General features: G+C 41.1%; 1 protein-coding gene across 1 annotated transcript in view; it reads right to left on the bottom strand.

Moving 5' to 3' along the window:
• Positions 1-6,726: 6,726 nt before the first annotated feature.
• Positions 6,727-22,098, bottom strand: part of LOC111158663 (chromosome unknown C6orf118 homolog) — a 39,953-nt gene continuing 24,581 nt past the window's right edge. The window contains exons 7-12 of the mRNA XM_022520856.1: positions 19,867-19,997; positions 15,093-15,151; positions 10,696-10,877; positions 9,094-9,147; positions 8,487-8,548; positions 6,727-6,828 (exon numbers count right to left, since the gene is read on the bottom strand). Of these exons, the coding sequence (XP_022376564.1) occupies positions 6,738-6,828; positions 8,487-8,548; positions 9,094-9,147; positions 10,696-10,877; positions 15,093-15,151; positions 19,867-19,997 (579 nt within the window). The 3' untranslated portion in view covers positions 6,727-6,737. The remainder of the gene's footprint in view (positions 6,829-8,486; positions 8,549-9,093; positions 9,148-10,695; positions 10,878-15,092; positions 15,152-19,866; positions 19,998-22,098) is intronic.

Raw genomic sequence — 22,098 nt, 5'->3', positions numbered from 1 at the left:
ACAAGGCCGCTCCCAACGTGGCCGCTCTGCACGAGGCCGTTCCCTGACGGGGCTGCTCCAGACGAGGCCTCTCCCCAGATGCCGCTGCTCCTGACTAGGCCGCTCACCGAGGAGGCCTCACGTGGAGGAAGCCGCTCCCCGGAACGCCGCTGCTCCCCGGAACGCCGCCGCTCCCGCAAGGCCGCTGCTCCCCAGAACGCCGCCGCTCCCCGGAATGCCGCTGCTCCCCGGAATGCCGCTGCTCCCCGGAACGCCGCCGCTCCCGCAAGGCCGCCGCTCCCCGGAACGCCGCCGCTCCCCAAATGCCGCTGCTCCCCGGAACGCCGCCGCTCCCGCAAGGCCGCTGCTCCCCGGAACGCCGCCGCTCCCGCAAGACCGCCGCTCCCCGGAACGCCGCCGCTCCCCGAATGCCGCTGCTCCCGCAAGGCCGCCGCTCCCCGGAACGCCGCCGCTCCCGCAAGGCCGCCCAGCGAGGCCGCGGCTCCGGGCAGCGAGGCCTCTCCTGGCGGTACCGTGGCTCAGTGGTGGCGAGGCCGCTCCCCAGCAGTAGGGGCGGCGCGGTTGCCAACTATCACTAGGGCGGCTATCCTGACGGCTGTCCTAAGGGCTCTCCCAGCAACGGCTCTCACGGCTCTCCGGAACGACTCCAACGGCTCCTACGACTCCTCCCCGCCCAGCCTCGCAAACTAACCTTTATAGAGGTGGTTCAGCCCGGCCCACACACAGGTGGCCAATGGGATCTCAACTCACCTCAGCAAATACATGCGCGCCCCACTGATTGGATGTCTCCATCTGGCCTGGCCCGCCCCTATATCTGGGGTTTACAAGGAAATTCCTCTGGCTAACCAGGCCCTTACAGTAGGCTCCCATGTCCAACTGCTCTCCTACACACAAGGGGATGGGAGCTCTATTCTCTTCTCACTCATTCCCCGTCCCTTGGTTCTGACCTTCAGGGCTCAGGGCTCAGCCTTCCAGTCCTGTTCACCTCCTCTTCCCTCCAGACATCCTCCGTGGTGATTTCCCTCCTCCTCCACTTTCCACTTCCACTCACTGCTGCTGACTCCCAAATATCTGTCTCTTCCCAGCACCCCGTCCACAGACTCAGTTCCACCCAACACCTCCCTACCAATATAATTCCCTAGAGACACTAAGCTTCACAATGTCCCAAAATGAATGAATCTTTACCCTCAAAAATCTACTTCTCTTCTGTGTTCCCTATTTCAATGAACCATCTGAGTTGGCATCCAAGCCATAAACCAGGGACTCAGGCTGGACTCCTGCAACCCTTACTATTTTTATCCAGCCCCTCACACTGACTTAGACACCCTTGCATTTGGTCCCTTTTGCCTCTCACTGCCTTTCCTGCAGCTCAAACTCACATCACCTCCAACTCAGACTCCCACAGTAGTCTCCTACTTGGCATCCTTCTCTCCAGTCCTACCTCCTACAGTACTTATTTTTTTTTTAACAATGATGCTAGAGTGATCTTTCTAAATATTGAATGTGATCCTTTATTGCTTAAAGGTCTTCAATGAGTTATCTTGTTTGACTCCATCCTTTCATTTTCTAGCACCACCAGCCACCAGAATCTGAAGACACACACACACACACACACACACACACACACACACCCCAACACCACCACCAGCACCATCACCACCACCACCAGGACCATCACCCGCACCACCACCATCACCTTCATCACCACCATCATCTCCACCATCACCACCATCTCCACCATCACCACCAACACCACCACCATCACCACCAACACCAACACCATCATAACCACCATCCCACAATCATCACCACCATCACCATCATCACCACCATCACCATCCCACAATCATCACCACCATCACCATCATCACCACCATCACCATCCCACAATCATCACCACCATCACCATTGTCATTACCACCATCACCACCACCACCACCACCACCACCATCACCATCATCACCACCAACACCAGCACCATCATGACCATCATGACCACCACCACTCTTACCAGCAGCACCACTGCCACCAGCAATGTCTGCACCAATTCCAGTCTACTTGCTCTTTCACTCACATGGTTCTCTCTTACCTTGAATCACTACTCCACACATGAAAACTTAATGGTAAAAAATAACTTGCAAAGTTTATTTGGCCTTTCTGTCCCTTCTCCCCCATGAACAGTATTGAATTCTGTGAGCTCATCTTTGTACTTTCCTTATATCATTTACAAATACTTATGCCACAGCCCCATGATAAATTATTGCATTCATTATTTCTTAAACTATATTTAAATTGGAATTAAATTTAATTTTTTAAGATTTTATTGATGTATTTCACAGAGAGAAACACAGAAAGAGAGGGAACACAAGCAGGGGGAGTGGGACAGAGAATCAGGCTTCCCACTAAGCAGGGAGTCTGATGCGGGGCCCAATCCCAGGACCCTGGAATCATGACCTGAGCCAAAAGCAGAATCTTAACCAACTGAGCTACCCAGGTGCCCCTAAATTTAAATTTTAAATCGAAATTTAAAATTTTAAATAAGAAATTTCCTAATCTGTAAAATAATAACTGTAACCTACCATGTAAGATCACGTGGGAACTAAAAGAATCTAGGTTAAATGCATAGAATAGTGTCTAGCATATTATAAGTGTTTAACAAGTGTTAGCATAGTACTTATAGAAATTTATAGAAAATAATATAATACTTATGAATCTACTATCAATATTAAACATACATTAAGATATCAGAATATTTGCTTCATATTTTTTCTTTTTTATTAACATATAATGCTTCATATTTTTTAAAAGAAATAAAACACCATACATACTACTGAAATATTAAAGCCAACCTGAGCCTTCTCTTTTCCTCTCCTCTTTTCCCTACAGTTAATCAACGTCCTAGAATTAGTGAATTTCATACCAATGCATGTTTAATTTTATATTTATATTAATAATATTACCATTATGTACTCTACTGAAACTACTTTTTTCACCCAACATTACAGTTTTGCTATTTACTCATGTCGATGTATGTGGGTCTATTTCTTTTATCTGCTTTATAGTGTTCCATTTAAAGATGACCACCAGCACCATTACTACCCTACTCAGAAAAAAATGATGCTGCTTCTATTTTCTAGTATCAGGGTTATTGGGTGAACATCAATAGATTAAATATCTAGGTAGATAGGAAGATAGATAGATGATAGATAGATAGATAGATGGATGGATGGTAGACAGGACAAGATAAAGAACAAGAGAAAATGGGGAAGAGAAGCTTCCTTAGGTATGTGCACATGAGCTTGTTTAAGGTAAACACAGTAAATCGATGTAGACTAGGTCATGTCGCAATAATGAGTCAACCCTGATCTCCACTGGCCTGATCTGACAAAGTTTATGTCTTACACACGTTCTGTGTCCAAAATAGTGGGCTCTGTTTAAGAACTAGGTACACAGAAGACCCAGTGTCCCAGCAGCCTCACCACCTGGAAGAAACACAAGTCTTTACAACTTCTACAGTAGAGAAATATCTCTCTCATGGTCCACATTCTGATTAAGAAATCCCTTTGCTCACCTATTTCTTTGCATAAAACACAGTGCCATCCTCTCTAAGGGAGACAGATCCCCCCTGTCACCACATCCAGCTCAAAGTCCAAGATCCCTAAAGGATACACAGCTTTTTTTCCATCCTTTGAGAACCAGGATAATTTCCATACATTTACGAGTGGATGTTCATACCAAGTTGAGGACACACATCACAGTGCATGGTCTGTAGCAGTCCTGAAGCCCTACAAAGAAGACCAGGGTGCAGGGTGAATTCTGACAGCCTCGGGTCGGAGCTCTTGTTCATTGCCCTTGTCACTGGTTTGGCCGTCCTTTGCCCTCCTCGGGCGCATCTGAAGTGGACTTAGGGGACTACGTTCTCTTAGGGGGTATATGGATTCTTCAGCCTGCCTTCTGCTCTTCGTGGTTGTTCATGAGACCCAGGGCTGTTAAAGTTTTTGAGTGGCAATGGACTCACTTACCTTGGTTTCCTGATAGCCTGTAATCATCAAACTCCCTCAAAAACTCAGTGCCCTTCCAATCCATCTGCTTCCAGTTAGTTCCATGTGCCCACGGTTTGCTTAGAGCTGCTCTCAGATCTCCTTCCTTTCTCCTCCTCATGGCTCATCCCTAATTGTCCATTCAGACAGGAGGCTATGGGCTTTGATGAAAAGGCCACACTTGTAATGCATTCTTTACTTTCAGACATATAATCTGCCTGTAGATTTTTTAAAACTTCATCTCTTAAATCTGTAAACTGAAATCAGTCATCTTTTCCCACACTGAGAAGTCACATTTTTGTTTCTCTGTATTCCTCTTTCTTTCTTTCTACAAATAAGCTGATCTCTCCAGAGCTCACCCTTCCTGTCATGTGTTATCACAACCATCCCACATCGGCTCAGACAAGCTACATAACCCTCATGCCAGCAGGCATGATTCTGCAAGATTCTGGGAAAACACAGGTATTCAGTGAGCTTGTTGCCAAATTACCTCCCAACCGTTCCTGTCGGTTTACACTTGCTCCGGCAGTGGGCAAAAGTGTACCTACCCACATCCTTGTATCCTTTAGTTTCATCGGCTTTCTTTTTAGCTGTTGGCTTTCTTTTCACAAGTCTGTACAACAAACAACTATCAGCTCCTTGAAGATTGGGGCCATGTTGGGTTTTTTTTTTAATTTTTTTTAAATTTTTTTACATTTCTTTTCAGTGTTCCAGAATTCATTGTTTATGTACCACACCAAGTGCTCCATGCAATTCGTGCCCTCCATAATACCCACCAGCAGGCTCACCCAACCCCTCACCCCCCTCCCCTCCCAAACCCTCAGTTTGTTTCCCAGAGTCCACAGTCTCTCATGGCTTGTCTCCCCCTCCCATTGGCCATGTTTTCATTTCCATACTTCCAGCAAGCAGCAACCATCTGAAATGTACCTGAAGTTGATCTAATGAATGTTGCTTAAATACACAAATGACTGGTGGGACTACTTATATTACTTTTAAGTGAAAAGTTTACCAATCCAAAGAATAGCCATAACAAAGTGCCAGCTACAAGAGTTTGATCTTGACAAGGTCTGATTACAACTGATGTCGCATCTCTTTGAAAACAGTGCTTTTGTGACACCAGAAAAAAGACCAAACAACAAAGGGACCTTCCAGCCCCCGTTCGCCTCCCCAGGGAATCCACTCAGGCCCCTAAACAGACCAGCACACCCTTCTGCCTCTGGATCCAGCCTCCCCTCCTTTCTAATCAGATCATCCCTGAATCCTGCCTCTCAAGTCAATGGCCGTCCATTGCTCAACAAGCAAGTAAATTCGGCTTTGATTGTTAGTCTGTTTCTTCTTACTCCTAGCAGTCTTTATGTCACCGCAATGTATAAATGTGTTTCCCTAGATCTTGACCAATGATACACATAAAGGGCACAGCATAATGCAGTGGTCAAACTCTAGGAATTGTGCACACCAAATCTGGGATTGGATTCCTGCTCTGTTTTTCACAGTGTAGTTTAAACAAATCAATTCACCCCTTCACATTTTTATTCTCTCCACCGTATGATGGGAAATAATGGTGCTTACTTAAAAAGATCCCAGCCAACATGAATAACCAATAGAAGGCAACTTGAACTTAAAGAATTAAACAAACATGAATAAAGCCCAATTTATTTCTATATATGGTGACATTTGCAGCTTCATCTCTAAAAGCAGGATGACTCCTGCCCCAGGAAGAGCTACTAGATTTGAACAGAGCTGTGATGAATACACTACGCTGACCTTGACCTCCCAGTCCATAGGAAGCAAAACCCATTCATCCCACACAGAGACCACCCCTCTCTCACCCTGAGCTCAAACTCTACTCTTCCACGTTGGGATCAAGTCTCTCGTGTACTTCACCCCTACCTTTGATCCTCACCACGGCTCTGTATATGGCTGTCCACAGAAACTGGACTTGTATTTGTTCTAAGAGCTCAGACTAGATTATAGGCAAAGTGGGCATTAAAAAAATCTGAGTCTCGGGACTCTTGGGTGGCTCAGTGGGTTAAGCTGTTGCCTTCAGCTCAGGTCTAGATCCCAGGGTCCTGGGATCGAGTCCTGCATCGGGTTCCTTGCTCAGCAGGGAGCCTGCTTCTCTCTGCCTCTGCCTGCCCCTCTGCCTACTTGTGCGCGCTCTCTCGCTCTCTCTCCATCTGACAAATAAATAAATAAAATCTTTAAAAAAAATCCAAGTCACAATGTTGTCATCAAGATCACAATCCGTCAAGACCCACATGTATTGCAAAGCACCATGCCAGTGCTGTAACCTTTCAGAGCACTGCATCACTTATAATCAGTAAAGATTATTTAGTTTACAAATGTTAATTCTATGATTGCTACATTAAATGTTTATATATAAACTTGCATTGGCAAATAAGAAACATATTTGATCTGTATTGTAGCAGTGCTGAATTTCTTATTCCGATCAAATAATTGAAAGTATTTTTCCTCGAAGAAAATTACTGAAGGAAAGCAGAAAATATTCTAAGAACTACTATTGCTATGAATATGTATACAAAAGGAAAACTAGTCACATGCACACATGTATTTATTCCAATAACTTGAGTAGGATACGTATACTACGTTAACTTTATTAGAGATTAAAACTGACAAAACGAGATGTATCTTCCTTAATTTATAAATCTGCAAACATTTGTGCTATGCACATGGTGGCTATGAATTTTCATAGGTCATTTTCCAATCACTTGAGTTAGTTTCTGTTTCCTTTAAATTTACGAATTCTTTAATAAAATCCCAAAGGTTCCTTAAACACAAGTGAACACAATAGATTAGACAAAAATGCCTCAAGCATAAGAGAAAATTTTAAAACAAACATTTAAGACATAATTACTCAAAAACACAAAGTGAGACTCTGTAATTTTCCACTTCCATTTTAAAGGATTTCTTGCAGAATTTTGGCCTGGAATGTAGCAAAGACTCTCCTTGTATTTGGACACAATCCCCTGCAGTATTTTCCAGACTAAGTATAGTGAGGCAACAGATGTAGATTTATCTTGGAGATAATGATGTTTAAACTTTAGGTCCATCCACTCTCATTGCCAAAACTATGGAAGGAGCCTTCCCAATTTTGTATTTGTAATTCTATCTTCTTTTCTTTGAGGACACCCAACATAATACAACCCACCTGTGTGGTTCACTCAGTCACCATTCTACCACTGTTCTCCCGTGACTCTCTCTACCACGTGAGCTAGAAAGTAGAGTGTACTATTACCTAGACTCCTTTGTGGCTAAGGATTGTCTTGGGACATGGTGCTGGGCGCTGAGATATGGTTGTAAGTCCCTGAAAGCACTTCCCCTTCTAAATAAAACAGAAAAGTCTCCGGGTGAGAAGCTCTTTGCCTTTTGTCTTTCCCTTTCCCCTTTATTTCTCTATGGGATGTGGACCCATGCCTGAAGATAGTCACACTGAGGCCTCCAGGAGGAAAACCATACTCGAGGAAAACAAAGAAGAAAGATAGAAGATACTGGTTCCTTGATATTATCATTGAACTGAGGCCACCTACAACTAAATGTCTTTTAACTGTTGTTACAAATTAGCACTTTCCATACTTAAACCAGCAATGGTTTTCTGTTGCTCCCAGCCTTACCAAATCCTGACATGTGAACTGTAGTACCAATTCTAAGAAAATTAACTATATAAAGCTAAGTTTATGTAATTGATACTATAAATCAGCCATTTCATTTTTAAATTAAAATTGTCAGAGTGGAGAGAGTCAATGATCATATGGTTTCACTTATTTGTGAAACATAAGGAATAGAATGGAGGACATTAGGAGAAGGAAGAGAAAAATGAAGGGGGGAAATCAGAGGGGGAGATGAACCATGAGAGACTATCAACTACAGGAGACAAACTGAAGGTTTTAGAGGGGAGAGAGATGGGGGGATAGCTGAGCCTGGTGATGTGTATTAAGGAGTGCACGTGTTGCATGGAGCACTGGGAGTTATATGCAAACAATGAATCTTGGAACACTGCATCAAAAACTAATGATGTACTGTATGGTGACTAATATAACATAATAAAAAAAACTGTCAGAGTAATAAATGCACAGCATTCTTCAAAAATTTAATGTCATTAAAAGCCATATAATTTGAGAAAGGAAAGTCACCACAGTCACCATCTCCCCACCTTCCTGATCCCTGCCTGTGAGAAATTACCCTCAATTCTTCAGTTTTTTCCAAAGAATTTATTTCTACATTGCCAAGTAATATATAGTGATGAAGATTTAAATCTTGGGCTAAGAATTCTTGAGCCCAGGAAAGAATATAACATATATATTTAAAGTAAACACTCATGAATATAAACATTTCAGAGCACTGTCCTGTCTAATGCAGATCTGAGTGGACGGTTTTGAGGAGAGCGTGAAATTGCCTTGCTTCTTTTATCACATCATCAACACTTACCGTCGCCCCTCCTCACTCATCTTACTCTTCTCCATGGTCTGCTTCACCTGGATTTCAGTAACCTGCAGAACCAAAGTCATTTGGGCATGTGTAATGGCATGAGACTGACCTTATCTGATAAGAAGATTGAATCAAAATTGAATACCACTTCTAGAACCAGGCACAACATACTAATGTACATTGTATGTAATTCAGAGGGATATGCATATCCAATTGAAGCAGAATTACAATCTGTTAAGCAGCAAATTGTTAGTGTGTGTTCTGGAAGGGTATCCTGAAAGACATTAGAGAACCAATTCATTATATTCCCTGTTACCAGATAAACTCATTACAACTCACTGTTACATGTGCAAGGGTTAGAGAAAAAGTCAATTCTGACTGGCATATTCAGCTATTTAAAAAGGGTGTTTATTTTTTTCATTAATACGTTAGCTTACACGTGTCCAGTTTTAAGCTAATGTCTGCAGAGTGAGATATTCTCAGCATTACAGAAAGTTATCATTTAGAAAAATAATGTATATATTCTTATTTTGTTTAGGACAAGAAGCACACACACATCAATAAAGGAAATATTCCTATTGAAAAACATTAATTCATAAATACTTACATGCATTTTCTTCTTTAAAATTCTGTTTGCTGTTTCCAATTTTATAGCTTCAGTCTGAAGAAGAAATGGTTTTAAAAGTAAGATGCTTGGTTAAGAATATTTGTTAAATACTTCTCCCCATTTATGGGGCAAAAAGTATTATGTAAACAATGTTATTCTAATTTCAAAAGTACCCAAGAGCACACCATTTAAAAAACAGATGAATAAACAGAGCATGACTTAAAGGACATGAGGCAAAGAGAGATCAGTAGCCTCCTAGGTCAAAAACTACAGGAGATAAAGGTTGGTATTAGAAAAACCCAGAGAATTTTAGGGAAATTCTAAAGAAGTTCCTTAATTTTTGTAATTAATAACAGACTTTGTTAAGGTGGCTGGATACAAGATAAAATACAAATATCAGGGGCAATCGCTTCTCGGCCTTTTGGCTAAGATCAAGTAACAAATATCCAGTGTAACAAAACCAGGGGCACCTGGGTGGCTCAGTCGGTTAAGCAACTGACTCTTGATTTCCATTCAGGTCAGGATCTCAGAATCATGGGATGGATCCCCACGTGGGGCTCTGTGCTCAGCATGAAGCCTGCTTCTCCCTCTCCCTCTGCCCCTCCTTCCACTTATGTGCTCTCACTCATTCTCTTTCTTGTGCTCTCTCTCAAATAAATAAATAAAATCTTAAATAAATAAGAACAGACTGTAAACAAAAAACAGAAGCAATCTGATGCATTATTTTAAAAGAAAGAAGTCAAAATAAGTTTAAACCATCACCACCTTCCTATATACTTTATAATTCTGCTTTAAAAAAAAGATTTTAAAAAGATAGTGCTGGGAAAATACATGCAACTATATAACCATGAGAAGAAGAAGAATCACACATCACTTATAAACTCTGTAACTAAGTGGTAACATTGAGTCAGATTCTACACAAATAAAAATCAGATTATAACATATAAAAAGCAGGGCAGCATAACATTTCAAAACATAGATTACAATCTACATTACACTGTTCATCAAAAATTGGTTAGTGATAATTGTTAAAGACTACTTTTAACACAGCAGACTCTCCTTTCTATGGTAGTAACTGATTTCTATCTTCTAACGTAATTGTACAACTCACTGAAAATCTAACTGTGGAGTTTCAGTGTGACACAATGAAAATAATAAGGGCTTTGGAGCCCCAAAATTATTAAGCTTCAACCCCAGCTTTGCCACCTGTAAACTGTGTCGTCTTGAGCATGTTACTTAAAGCCTCTGAGCTTCAGCTCAATCTAATTAGTACATATAGATACTAAAAGTTGGTGGTCATGACTTTTATGACAAGCATCTTCAAAATTGTGAAACTTCAAGAGACATCAATTGACCTGAAAGAGATGCAATTGGAACCTTTACAGAACTCTACAGAATTTTTAATCACCTTTATTTTTGTTGTTTTAGCTAGACGTATTAATTATTCTGATCATTTGCTACAAATGTTTTGCAACAAAAATGTATTTGGACCAATTTTTTCCATTATTGTTTACCCAGCTGCAAAATGAAATTGCTTCATGTGTTTGCCAACATCTTCAAGCAGAAGAACAATGTAAACATTCAAATAAATAAATTACATACCTCTATGCTTTTAATCCTATTCTCAGTGATATGTGAAATTCCCGTATGAAGCAAAGTTGTTTTGATTTCTCTTTCAAGAGCTTGAATTTCATCCCATTTATTAAGTATTTCACACCTCTTCTTTTCGACCTTCTCAATAAGAGTGAGGTGATCCTCATCCATTACATCTTTCTTAGATAATTCTGGAAATATTTTTAAAAGCAAAGTAGTACTGTTTATTACATCATCTCTTAATAATGGCATTATGCATTACTAACAGTATTATGTATGTTATATATAGCTATAAAATCTAATGTAACTCAAGCTCCAAGCAGCTCAATAAAAATGATCTGATCTGAGAATGGGGATATTCCTCCTCTAATTTATTTATACAATCAACAAGCATTTATTGAGTGCCCAATTTGAGCACCCAACATAACGTGAGGAAGGTGCAAGGACGACTTTGCAGAAGTGTGACAAAGTTGAGACCCAAAGGGTGAAAAGGTGTTAGACAAGGGAAGGGAATAATGAATGGGGCAGAAGAGCAGAACTTGGCACATTTCAGAAAACAAAAACAAAAACAAACAAACACAAAAACAACAACGATATAGTAGGGTGGGAACATTGAGGGGCATGGAGTGACATCAATGAATACTAGAAAGGAAGCAGGGGGAGATCTGAAAAGGTCTTGTAACCTATGTTAGGAAATTAGTCAATGTGGAAGGCTCTTAAGCTGGGGTCAGCACATGCAATGGTCTTTCTACAGTACCAAAAGTAGATGAGAAAGGGTGAAGCTGAAACAGGATGACCAGGCAGAAAGCTACTACACTCATCCAAGCAAGATCAGACCAGGATAGTACCTGAGGCATAAAGAGAAGTGGAGAGATACAAAAAAGATTTAGGGAACAGAACAAGGAAGGCTTGGTAACTGACTGGATCCAGATGCAGAGGACAGGTAGGTATCAAAATAACACCTAGGTTTCAGCTTTGCTACAGCAAGGAACAGAGGCAGTAGGAAGGAAGGGCATTCAATGCAGCAGAGATGTAAGAGAGCTGGGTTTGAATCTCACCTGGGCCACTAACTACAAGCTGTGTTGAAGTGATTGATAGGGTGGTGGGAGGGGAAGATTTCTGCCACAGGCTTTCTGACTCGACTTCCATGTGTTTGGAGACGCCATTCACTGAAACAGAGAGTTTCACTGGGGACGTGCTGAGTTGAGGAGTCTGTGGGATACTCAAGTGGCCATATCCAGTAAGTAATTGGATATAGGGATCTCAAGCCTAAAAAAGAGATTTGGGCAGGAAAAAGATTTGGAATGAAAGATGTGTGCATTGAACCAAAGACATGTTGGGTTGCAACAAATATCAATATTGAAGGGTTCAGAAAAGTGATGGAGACACTAAGAGTAACTCACTGCTGAAAGAACTTCATCATCAAACAGCACAGTTAGATTCTGACTACAGTAGTAAGACAATTTCTTTGAGAAAGAATAACTAATCCTTTTTGGTAGGAAAAAAAGCAATTAAAAGAGTGATAACATTTACCCATACATGGGGAACAACACAGAAACCACTGCCATCATTCCAACTTGCCAAATTTGGAAGAAGAAAAAACTTTGAAAATGAGTTTTGAAATTTGGGGGAATTAGCTAAGCAGACACACAATGAACTAAACAAGGAAGCAGAAACAGCCAGGGTTAAGCTGTTAAACTATGACATCTGATCCCCACCTTAACCTAAGCAGAACGTTTTAACCTACAACAATTACCTGGGGACACAGGAGCCAAAAGGAGTGAAAGACCACTTCAATGACCCAACAGTTGTTACCCCTTTTCTACCAAAAGAGGAAGACGAAGGAGGCACCTGGGTGCCTCCCTCAGTTAAGCATTTGCCTTTGGTTCAGGTCATGATCTCAGAGTCCTGGGATTGAGCCCCTCATCGGGCTCCCTGATCTGCATGGAGTCTGCTTGTCCTTCTCCCTCTCCTCCCACTAACTCTCTCTCTCTCTCTCTCTCTTTCTCTTTCAAATAAATAAATAGAATATTAAAAAAGAGAAAGAGAGAAAAAGACTGAGGCACCAGGAGGGGGAAGTTCCACAGAACATACATACATACAGAGGTTCCTGAATTAGAAAGCTTCAGGAAAAGAATAAAGGAAGATGAGCACAAGCCACCAGATTTCTTCGATAATGCTGGGAAATGTCAGAAACAGCTAGAATCAACTATTAAGGAACATTTACTACAGTTCTAGAAATTAGCAATATCTCCTTGTTTATTGTTTTTAAATCACTGATGTTTTATCCTGTTAGCAGTTAGCAATGAAAATTTTAAGTCTAAAAGAAAAATGGGACAAATACCATATGATTCCACTCATAAATGGAATCTTGAAAAAAAAAGAACAAACAAAAAGCAGAATCAGACCTATACCTACAGAGAACAAAGTGATGGTTGCCAGAGGGAAGGGGCTAGAGGGATGGACGAAATGAGTGAATTGGAGAGGAAGACTCAGGCTTCCAGTTACAGAATGAGTAAGGCACAGTGTTAAAGAGCAGAGCATAAGGAATTCAGTCATTGATACTGTAACAGTGATGTACTTGGATAGATGATAGCTACACTCCTGGTGAGCATCCCATAATGCATGAATGTGTCAAATCACCAAGTTGTACACCTGGAATTAATGTAACATTGTGTCAGTTATATTAAGAAGAGAAAAGAAGGAAAGAAAAGAAAAGAAGAGAAAAGAAAAGAAATGAAAAGAAAAAAAGAAAATGGTGGAGCTGTGTTAGGAGACAGCAAGGAAATAGGAAACAGGGAGCTGGAGTCCCATCCATGACTTTTCTATAGGAGGAACCCAAGAATACACAACATGGGTGCAGGAGAAAGATGTACCCCACCCCCCATAAGTACTAACACAGGGTCAGAAGATAAGCACTGCACCAGCCTAGGATAAAAAAAGAGGCCAGGACTGTGGCCACAGGAAGCCCTTGGAAGCTGGCCAACAGGTGACTCACCCAAGTGCTGATTGCAGGGAGGAAAGAAGTAACAGAAGGAAACAAAAGATCCCAGTAAGAAGAGGGATTTGAGGCCAAGTTCTGCTAAGAACTTAAAACAGGTTAGTCTGTAAGTATACCCCAGAAGTTGCTGAGGTGGGTGGAAAGTGATTCCAGCATGAGTTAGTATTTAACAAACTTGGAAGAAAAATGGCATTTGGCTGAATCATTGCATTAATAGTATAGAGTGTATTTTGGTTACTTAATCATATTCTTAACTGTGTATCTAATTTTAAAATAATTTTAATATTTATCTAATGCATAAGGATTCATAGATGTAATTAGATCCTCATCAACTGTGTAGTCTTCCTCACAAGCAGCCATGAGGAAGGGGAGGAATGGGCAGGACCACTCCCCTGAGCCAAGCTCCCTGGTCCTACTTCCCATGGATACTTGCATTTATTTAATCCTCACAGCGCACCTGAGAGGGAAGTACCATCATTATCCTGAACTAACAGGCAGGCAGCTGAGACTAATGGAATTGTGATAACGAAGCTGGCGGTCTGGGTGATCCACCTGCCCCATGGCCTGCCAGGGAGATGAGTCCAGCCCAGCACACCATGGGAGCGGGGCTGAACCCAACACAGAACGTGTCTGTAAGACAGAGGACATCACAAACTGGGACAGCCTGGGAAACATATTGTTTGTGAACACTGATTTCTTTGAGCCGGGAAAAGAGATGCACAGGTTCTGGAATCCAGAATGGACTGTCTTCATTGTTGTTACCCTGGCAACCACAAGAGGCCACAGCCCCGTGTGCTGTGGTTCAGTCCCATGTAGGGTGCTGAGTTGTGTCCACAGCCCCCTCCAAAGCCTGTCATTATGTCAAGACCCTTTCTGTAGGGTACGATTAGTCCTTCAGCACTCCCTCATGGGAACTGTTCCCATATGTATATCACTTGCTCAATTTCTTAGGATCTATTCCACATGTCTTGGTCAAAACTTGACATAATTCTTTCTATAGGAGGTCTTGACTAAACTCGTTATTCCACTAAAAACCACAAAGATCCTAGAGAAGAAGGATGTGGTGTCCATGTCCAGAGAAACTAAAAAACCGAAGGTGCGCAGAGCACCAGCTACAGCAGTCATAATCTCCACACCTGACAGGACCGATTACAGAGATGAACAGTCTCCTGCACCTTTAAAGTACTTTATTTAACCTCTTCAGATTAAATGAGAACTTGCTGGATTTCTAAAGAACTTGATGGGAAAAAGTACATGAATAAAATTTAATAAGCTCTCTGAAAAAAAAAAGAAAAACTGCTTCAAACGAATAATAGCAGGCAGCCCTAAATTGCAGACAGTCACAGACGAGGACATGAAGATTCTTTACGCAGAGGTCAGAAGGAAACGTCCCACAACTACTTGCCTGATTTTTCCTTAGCAGATTGCAGCAGTGTTTGCTCCCTCTCGAGTTCGCTTCTGAGTCTACAGGTTTGGTGATTAAAAAAAAAAAAAGCAGTAAAACATCAGAACCTTTCTTCCTTATCTATTTTATGCCATAAGTCTTTCTTTTCTTTTTTTTTTACATAAAATTTATGCAATTTATTTTAAAAAACTATAGATCAATGTACCACCCAAGAACAGCTCTTATTAACATTTTTACCTCTTTCTCCCAGCATTTTCTATTAAATAAATTACCGGGTATTTTTCAAAGAGCTAGAGCAAATAATCCTAAAATTTGTATGGAATCAGAAGAGACACCGAATCGCTAAGGAAATGTTGAAAAACAAAAATAAAACTGGGGACATCACGTTACCTGATTTCAAGCTTTACTACAAAGCCATGATCACCAAGACAGCATGGTACTGGCATAAAAACAGACACATAGACCAGTGGAACAGAGTGGAGAGCCCAGATATGGACCCTCAACTCTATGGTCAATTAATCTTCGACAAAACAGGAAAAAATATACAGTGGAAAAAAGACAGTCTCTTCAATAAATGGTGCTGGGAAAACTGGGCAGCTATATGCAGAAGAATGAAACTCGACCATTCTCTTACACTGTACACAAAGATAAACTCAAGATGGATAAAAGATCTCAACGTGAGATAGGAATCCATCAGAATCCTAGAGGAGAACATAGGCAGTAACCTCTTCGATATCAGCCACAGCAACTTCTTTCAAGATATGTTTCCAAAGGCAAAGGAAACAAAAGCGAAGATGAACTTTTGGGACTTCATCAAGATCAAAAGCTTCTGCACAGCAAAGGAAACAGTCAACAAAACAAAGAGGCAACCCACAGAATGGGAGAAGATATTTGCAAATGACACTACAGACAAAAGATTGGTATCCAGGATCTATAAAGAACTCCTCAAACTCAACACACACAAAACAGATAATCATATCAAAAAATGGGCAGAAGACATGAACAGACACTTCTCCAATGAAGACATACAAATGGCTATCAGACACATGAAAAAATGTTCATCATCACTAGCCATCAGGGAGATTCAAATTAAAACCACATTGAGATACCACCTTACACCAGTTAGAATGGCCAAAATTAGCAAGACAGGAAACAACATGTGTTAGAGAGGATGTGGAGAAAGGGGAACTCTCTTACACTGTTGGTGGGAATGCAAGTTGGTGCAGCCACTTTGGAGAACAGTGTGGAGATTCCTCAAGAAATTAAAAATAGAGCTTCCCTATGACCCTGCCATTGCACTACTGGGTATTTACCCCAAAGATACAGATGTGGTGAAAAGAAGGGCCATCTCTACCTCAATGTTTATAGCAGCAATGGCCATGGTCGCCAAACTGTGGAAAGAACCAAGATGCCCTTCAACAGACGAATGGATAAGGAAGATGTGGTCCATATACATTATGGAGTATGATGCCTCCATCAGAAAGGATGAATACCCAACTTTTGTAGCAACATGGACAAGACTGGAAGAGATTATGCTGAGTGAAATAAGTCAAGCAGAGAAAGTCAATTATCATATGGTTTCACTTATTTGTGGAGCATAACAAATAGCATGGAGGACAAGGGGAGAAGGAGAGGAGAAGGGAGTTGAGGGAAATTGGAAGGGGAGGTGAACCATGAGAGACTATGGACTCTGAAAAACAATCTGAGGGTTTTGAAGGGGCAGGGGGTGGGATTTTGGGGGATCCAGGTGGTGGGTATTGTAGAGGGCACGTATTGCATGGAGCACTGGGTGTGGTGCAAAAAATAATGAATACTGTTACACTAACAAAATAAAAAATAATACATAAACAAATTGATTAAATAAAATAAAAAGATTTTATGATATAACAGAAAAAAATGTGTAGTCTTATTTTTGCAGTCCTAGCAACAAATGCCAGCCACAAGTCTTTCTTAAAAATTGAGAAACAGGGGCACCTGGGTGGCTCAGTGGGTTAAAGCCTCTGCCTTCGGCTCAGGTCATGATCCCAGAGTTCTAGGATCGAGCCCCACATCGGGCTCTTTGCTTGGCAGGGACCCTGCTTCCCTCTCTCTCTCTGCCTGTCTCTCTGCCTACTTGTGATCTCTGTCTATCAAATAAATAAAATCTTTAAAAAATTTGAGAAACAAAAAGTGATCTCAGTTTCTATCAAAAAAGGTCCTTTGAAACCCTATATAAAATGAAAGCCTCAGTCAGTCAAATTAAATAAACAAAAGAATACTTTCTTATGCAGATTGTGTAAACCACTAGTTGAAAAAGCTGGTTAATATAAAACAAATGATTTCCTATAGTGTTTATCGATATTATTTTGTTACTGGAAATTCTACAAAGCAAGGAGGCAAAGAAACTAGAATTTACACGCTGAGATGGACAAGAGATAAGGGACAGTGAAGGCACATGACCGCAGCTAGAATGCACACTGCCTGTTCCCTGGCCCTAGTGATTTCCTCCCACAGATACAATTCACAAATCCCACTACTTTTACACTAAAAATAAAATAAAAGACATTTTAAAAGAAGGAAATGAAAACATATGTAATCTCTTTGTATCCTGTCCCAGAACAAAACAAAACAAAACAAAAACTAAATCAACTGTCTAATGTCTAATACATTGCAGGGCGGGAGAAGGGAGTCTAATATGTATCTACATATCTCTTATACAGAGAAATCCTGTGATTTGGTTAAAAACATCAGCACCACAAATGAGTTGATGCTTCCAATATATAGGGGCCTAATGATTAAATAGCTTCACAGATATTAGCTCATTTTATCAGAGATGAAAAGAAACAGAAAAGTATTCTGACTCTTAATTTTAAGAATTTGAGATCAAATGAATTAATAAGAATGGTAACAGCCTTGTCAGTATGCATTTAGTTTCCAGAAGTGTTAAACACATTATAGCTTTAAATACTATGTTCTATTCCGTTGCTTTTTCTTTTTCTTATGAAACTTCAGTTATATGTAAATTGGATCTTCTTTGCCTGTGTTCCATTTTAACCAGTTTTCCGTTTTTCCTCTCTCTTTTTATTTCTTTTGTTATCTCATCATTCTCTGGCTTGTTTTTTGTTGGTCACAAAAGACTATCTCTCCCTGGGTGTGTCATAATTTTGTCTGGATATCTGACATAATTTTCACTTTTTCAACAATCTTTCCTCAGTGGTCAAATCGTGCTTCATGTCTTCTTTTTTATTGCTGTGCTTAGTGTTTACATTTCTAACTCAAGGTCATTTTCACAGCTAGAAATGTTCTTTTAAGATTATTTCACTAAGTTTGGTGTGCTGTGGTACAGTTTTCTTCTCCAACTTTTGTTGTTGTTGGATGGTAAGGGTTTTCATCAGCTAAATTGTCTGGGTCCTCATTTTATCAAGAAATACAGTTGCTTGTGCAGACAGGGATCATTTGCACCTCTGCATTTTTGTGGGTAGGGATAGCAGTTTGGGGAGTGTGTGAGGTTCCTAATTCAAGAGAACACATTTTTGTCAGAATAGCAAAGTATGCTTTTGTTCCTATTTTAGGGCGTTTTATTTTGATTTTTTACTGGACAACTTTTTTTTTTTTTTTTGAGGAAAGAAAGAACAGTAGTGAAAGGGTCATGTGCCCTTCAATTTTTTCTTTTATGGGATTCTAAACTCCCCTTCCTTGCTTCTTTTTCTCTTCAATGCACAGTTCTAAAGAATGCTGATCACTTCCTTTTAAAGCTCTTCCCACCATATCATTATCATTTCAGTAGTGTTCCTTGCTTCTATGCTCACTTCAAAGTCCTTTCCATCTAAGTCAGTGCTCTGATAGACCAGTAAACTCTGTGGTATTATTTAGGAAAGCTGCTCTCTCTCCCTCCCTCCCTCCCCCCAACCTCTTCCACCCTTCTCTCTCTCCCTTCCTATACCTTCTCTCCCCTTTCCACCTCTCCTTCACCTTCTCCATCCCTCCCCCTCTCTCAGGACTTCCCCCTTCTCCCTCTTTCTCTCTCCCCACTCTCTCTGTTCCCCTCCCGCTTCTTCCTCTGTCTCTCTCTCTCTCTCTCTCTCTCTCTGGCACTAATTTTAGAACATGATAGGCTTTCAACCAGCTCCATTCTTCTCTCTTCCCCCGCTTCCCTTGCTCTCACCAAGGTTTGCAGAAAGAGAGTAGATAATGATTCACTGGCATTTGATGTGTATTTTTCTAATTACAAGTATTTTGAAGTTTGGTGGCTTTTTGTCTTCTACTTATACTGAAAGCATGGTTGTGTCTTTTGGGTTTTTGTTTCTTATTTTGTTTTCTTAATGATATTTTGGGTGTGTTGGCTCTGCTTCAATCTTCTTTAAATCCTCTATAAAATATATGCCCTATCCAATTGTGATTTCATCTGAAAGACTACACAGAAAATTTAAAAGATTTTTTTAAAGTTAAAAACATAATAAGATCATTCATGAAAGGTATCTTGACTTTGCAGCAGTGTCACCTGCCTATACAAAGCAGGTGACAAATCCCCATCTTATACAAAGATAAGATGCCTTCAGAGACCATCCCAAACCACCCTCTCCTTCCCATACAAACACCAGATTTGGTTGAATTTCCTAGTAACACATGTAATGGCTTGTGAAAGAGGCCAGATGACAGGGTATTACTACAGGCAAAGTGCCTTCCCCAACAGTGCAGAAAAAAAAAGGTAAATATATATGCTTGTCACATGGTTTTAAAATATTATAAAATAATATAATCCCAACATAAGTCAAATCAGACTGTTAACTCTTACTTGTCATTATGCTCCATGGCTGCTTTGGTGGCTGCCACCATCACCCTCAGTTCCTCCTTGGCCTGGGTGACATCTGCAGTCTTCACTGATCTCTTCTCCAGCCCCTTGGCATTAGCCAGCATTATTCCAGTCTAGGAATTACAAGGTCATAATGAGTAAGATACACACAGGAAAGGTGAACATTTTCCTTTTTTGTTATTAATTGTATTCAAGATATCCTGTGTCAAATAGAAATTCGAGGTAAAATAGGCAAATAGGATGAAAGGGAGGAGAAAATATTGGAGGAAGGAGAACTAGTCATGTAAAGATCTGGGTAAAATATTGTTTTTTAAGATTTTATTTTCTTAAGAAAGTTAAAAAGTGGTAGGAGTTCACTGTGGGTTTGTGCGGGAAAAAGAAATGCTAAATAAATTGTTCCAAGTATCTTATCATGAGCACCAGCATTATTTCTAAATTGGTGAGAAACCATTTAATTTGATTATTCTACATGGATATAAAGCAATGCTGAACTCAAATGTGGAGAAACAAAGATCTCTGCTTAATTAAGTGATAGGTTGCCACATTTCCAGAAACAGAAAGAGGGATCTGATACCCTGTTGGCCAGGGAATTTTCATGCTGATATTTGATTGGGATAAAGGCCTGTATGCTCCTTTCAGACTCAACCTCAAAAACCAAGGAATATGGTAGACCCCCCAACTGGAGGCTTTGTTTATTCCTGTCAAACAAAAGCTTATTTTTCTGCAGCATGAAAATCTCAAAACAAAGAAAACTCTGCATACATTCAAGTTTGAATTAAGGAGTAAATCAGAGATGGGGAAGATGGCAATGAAGTAGGAGGACACCAGGCTCACTTCATCCCTCAGATACAACTAGCTAACTATCAAATCCCTAAATACCCCCCAGAAATCGAGCTGAAGACTGGCAGAATAAACTCCACAACTAAAGGTAGACAAAAGCCCACATCAAGGAAGGCAGGAAGTGTGGAGACTTTGTTTGGGAGAGAAATGGGGGTGGCCAATGTAATGAGGAGAGTGCTACAGTCTCAAAGAAGGGTGAGAGACAGACTAGCACATAGGGTAGCCCACACGGGGAACACAAATCCCCATACCAATTGGCTTGGAAAAGCAAGAGAGGCTGAATTTCATGAATTCTTGCAACTAGTGGGGCTTAAAGCCTAGAGTTTTAAAGGTCAGTGTGCCTGGTTCAGGGAGAGCTCCAAGATCACTGGGGCTACTCCAGGAGACAAGGCAGGGCAAGCAGCCTGAAGAGATACAGCATGGGAACAGCAATCCAAAGAGTGCCTGGAGCACATAGTGGGGAGGTTATTTGCTCGTCTTGGAGTGTGTCCCAGAGAGGACGTGTTCACAGAGAGACCCCTCTGGGAACAAGGGAACTGACAAGGACCATTTCTTTTACATAAGCACAGGGCCACCTTCAGGAACCAGTGCCACTTGGACACTCTCTACCTAACTTGCTTATTCCAAGCTCTGCCCCAGTCCCCCATACGTCAGTGGAACCCACTATCCCAGCCACGTCTGCCATGGTCCAGTACAGTGGATCTCCTCCCCCAGAAGAATCGCCTAAACCCCTGTCAACACCACATCTCCCAATCTGGGAGTTTTCCAGGGCCTCAGTGCTAATGGTAGTGGTGACAAGTCTCATTTCAAAAGCAGAATATACTTAGTTAAAGTGCACCACGTTCAGGCAAGGGACAAAACACTGCCCACAATAGGCAAAGAGAGCCTCAGCAGACAACTGGCCTAAAAGGATGAAGTGGCCAGGAAAAAGCAGCAGAGGGCATGCAGCACACATTGGAGACACTCCCTGAAGTGCCAGACCCTGTGGAATAGGGCACAGTACATGACAGGGCACTATAGGACTCTTCTTCATAAGGCTATTAACCTCAAGAACAGGGAGATGTAGCTGACTTTTCTAACACAGAGAAACAGGAATAGACAAAATGAGAAGACAAAAGAGAAGACAGAATGAGAAGAGTTTGTCCCAGATTGAAAGAACAGGATAAGGCCACAGTCAGAGATCTAAGATACAGATGTAAGTAACATGCCTGAAGGAGTATTTAAAGTAATGATCATAAAGATATTCACTGGACTTGAGAAAAGAATAGAAGACAGAGTGAAGGAAAGTAATCAAGCTGAACGAAAGAGAGTAAAAAGACTTATGCAAAACGAGAATAGACTTAGGGAACTCAGTGACTCCATCAAACATAATAA

Source organism: Enhydra lutris, unplaced genomic scaffold (assembly GCF_002288905.1).
Source record: "Enhydra lutris kenyoni isolate GAN:26980312 unplaced genomic scaffold, ASM228890v2 scaffoldscaffold62, whole genome shotgun sequence".
NCBI classification, from domain to species: domain Eukaryota; kingdom Metazoa; phylum Chordata; class Mammalia; order Carnivora; family Mustelidae; genus Enhydra; species Enhydra lutris.
The sequence above is the reverse complement of the archived record's forward strand: the minus strand, read 5'-3'. Positions and strand labels throughout refer to the sequence as shown.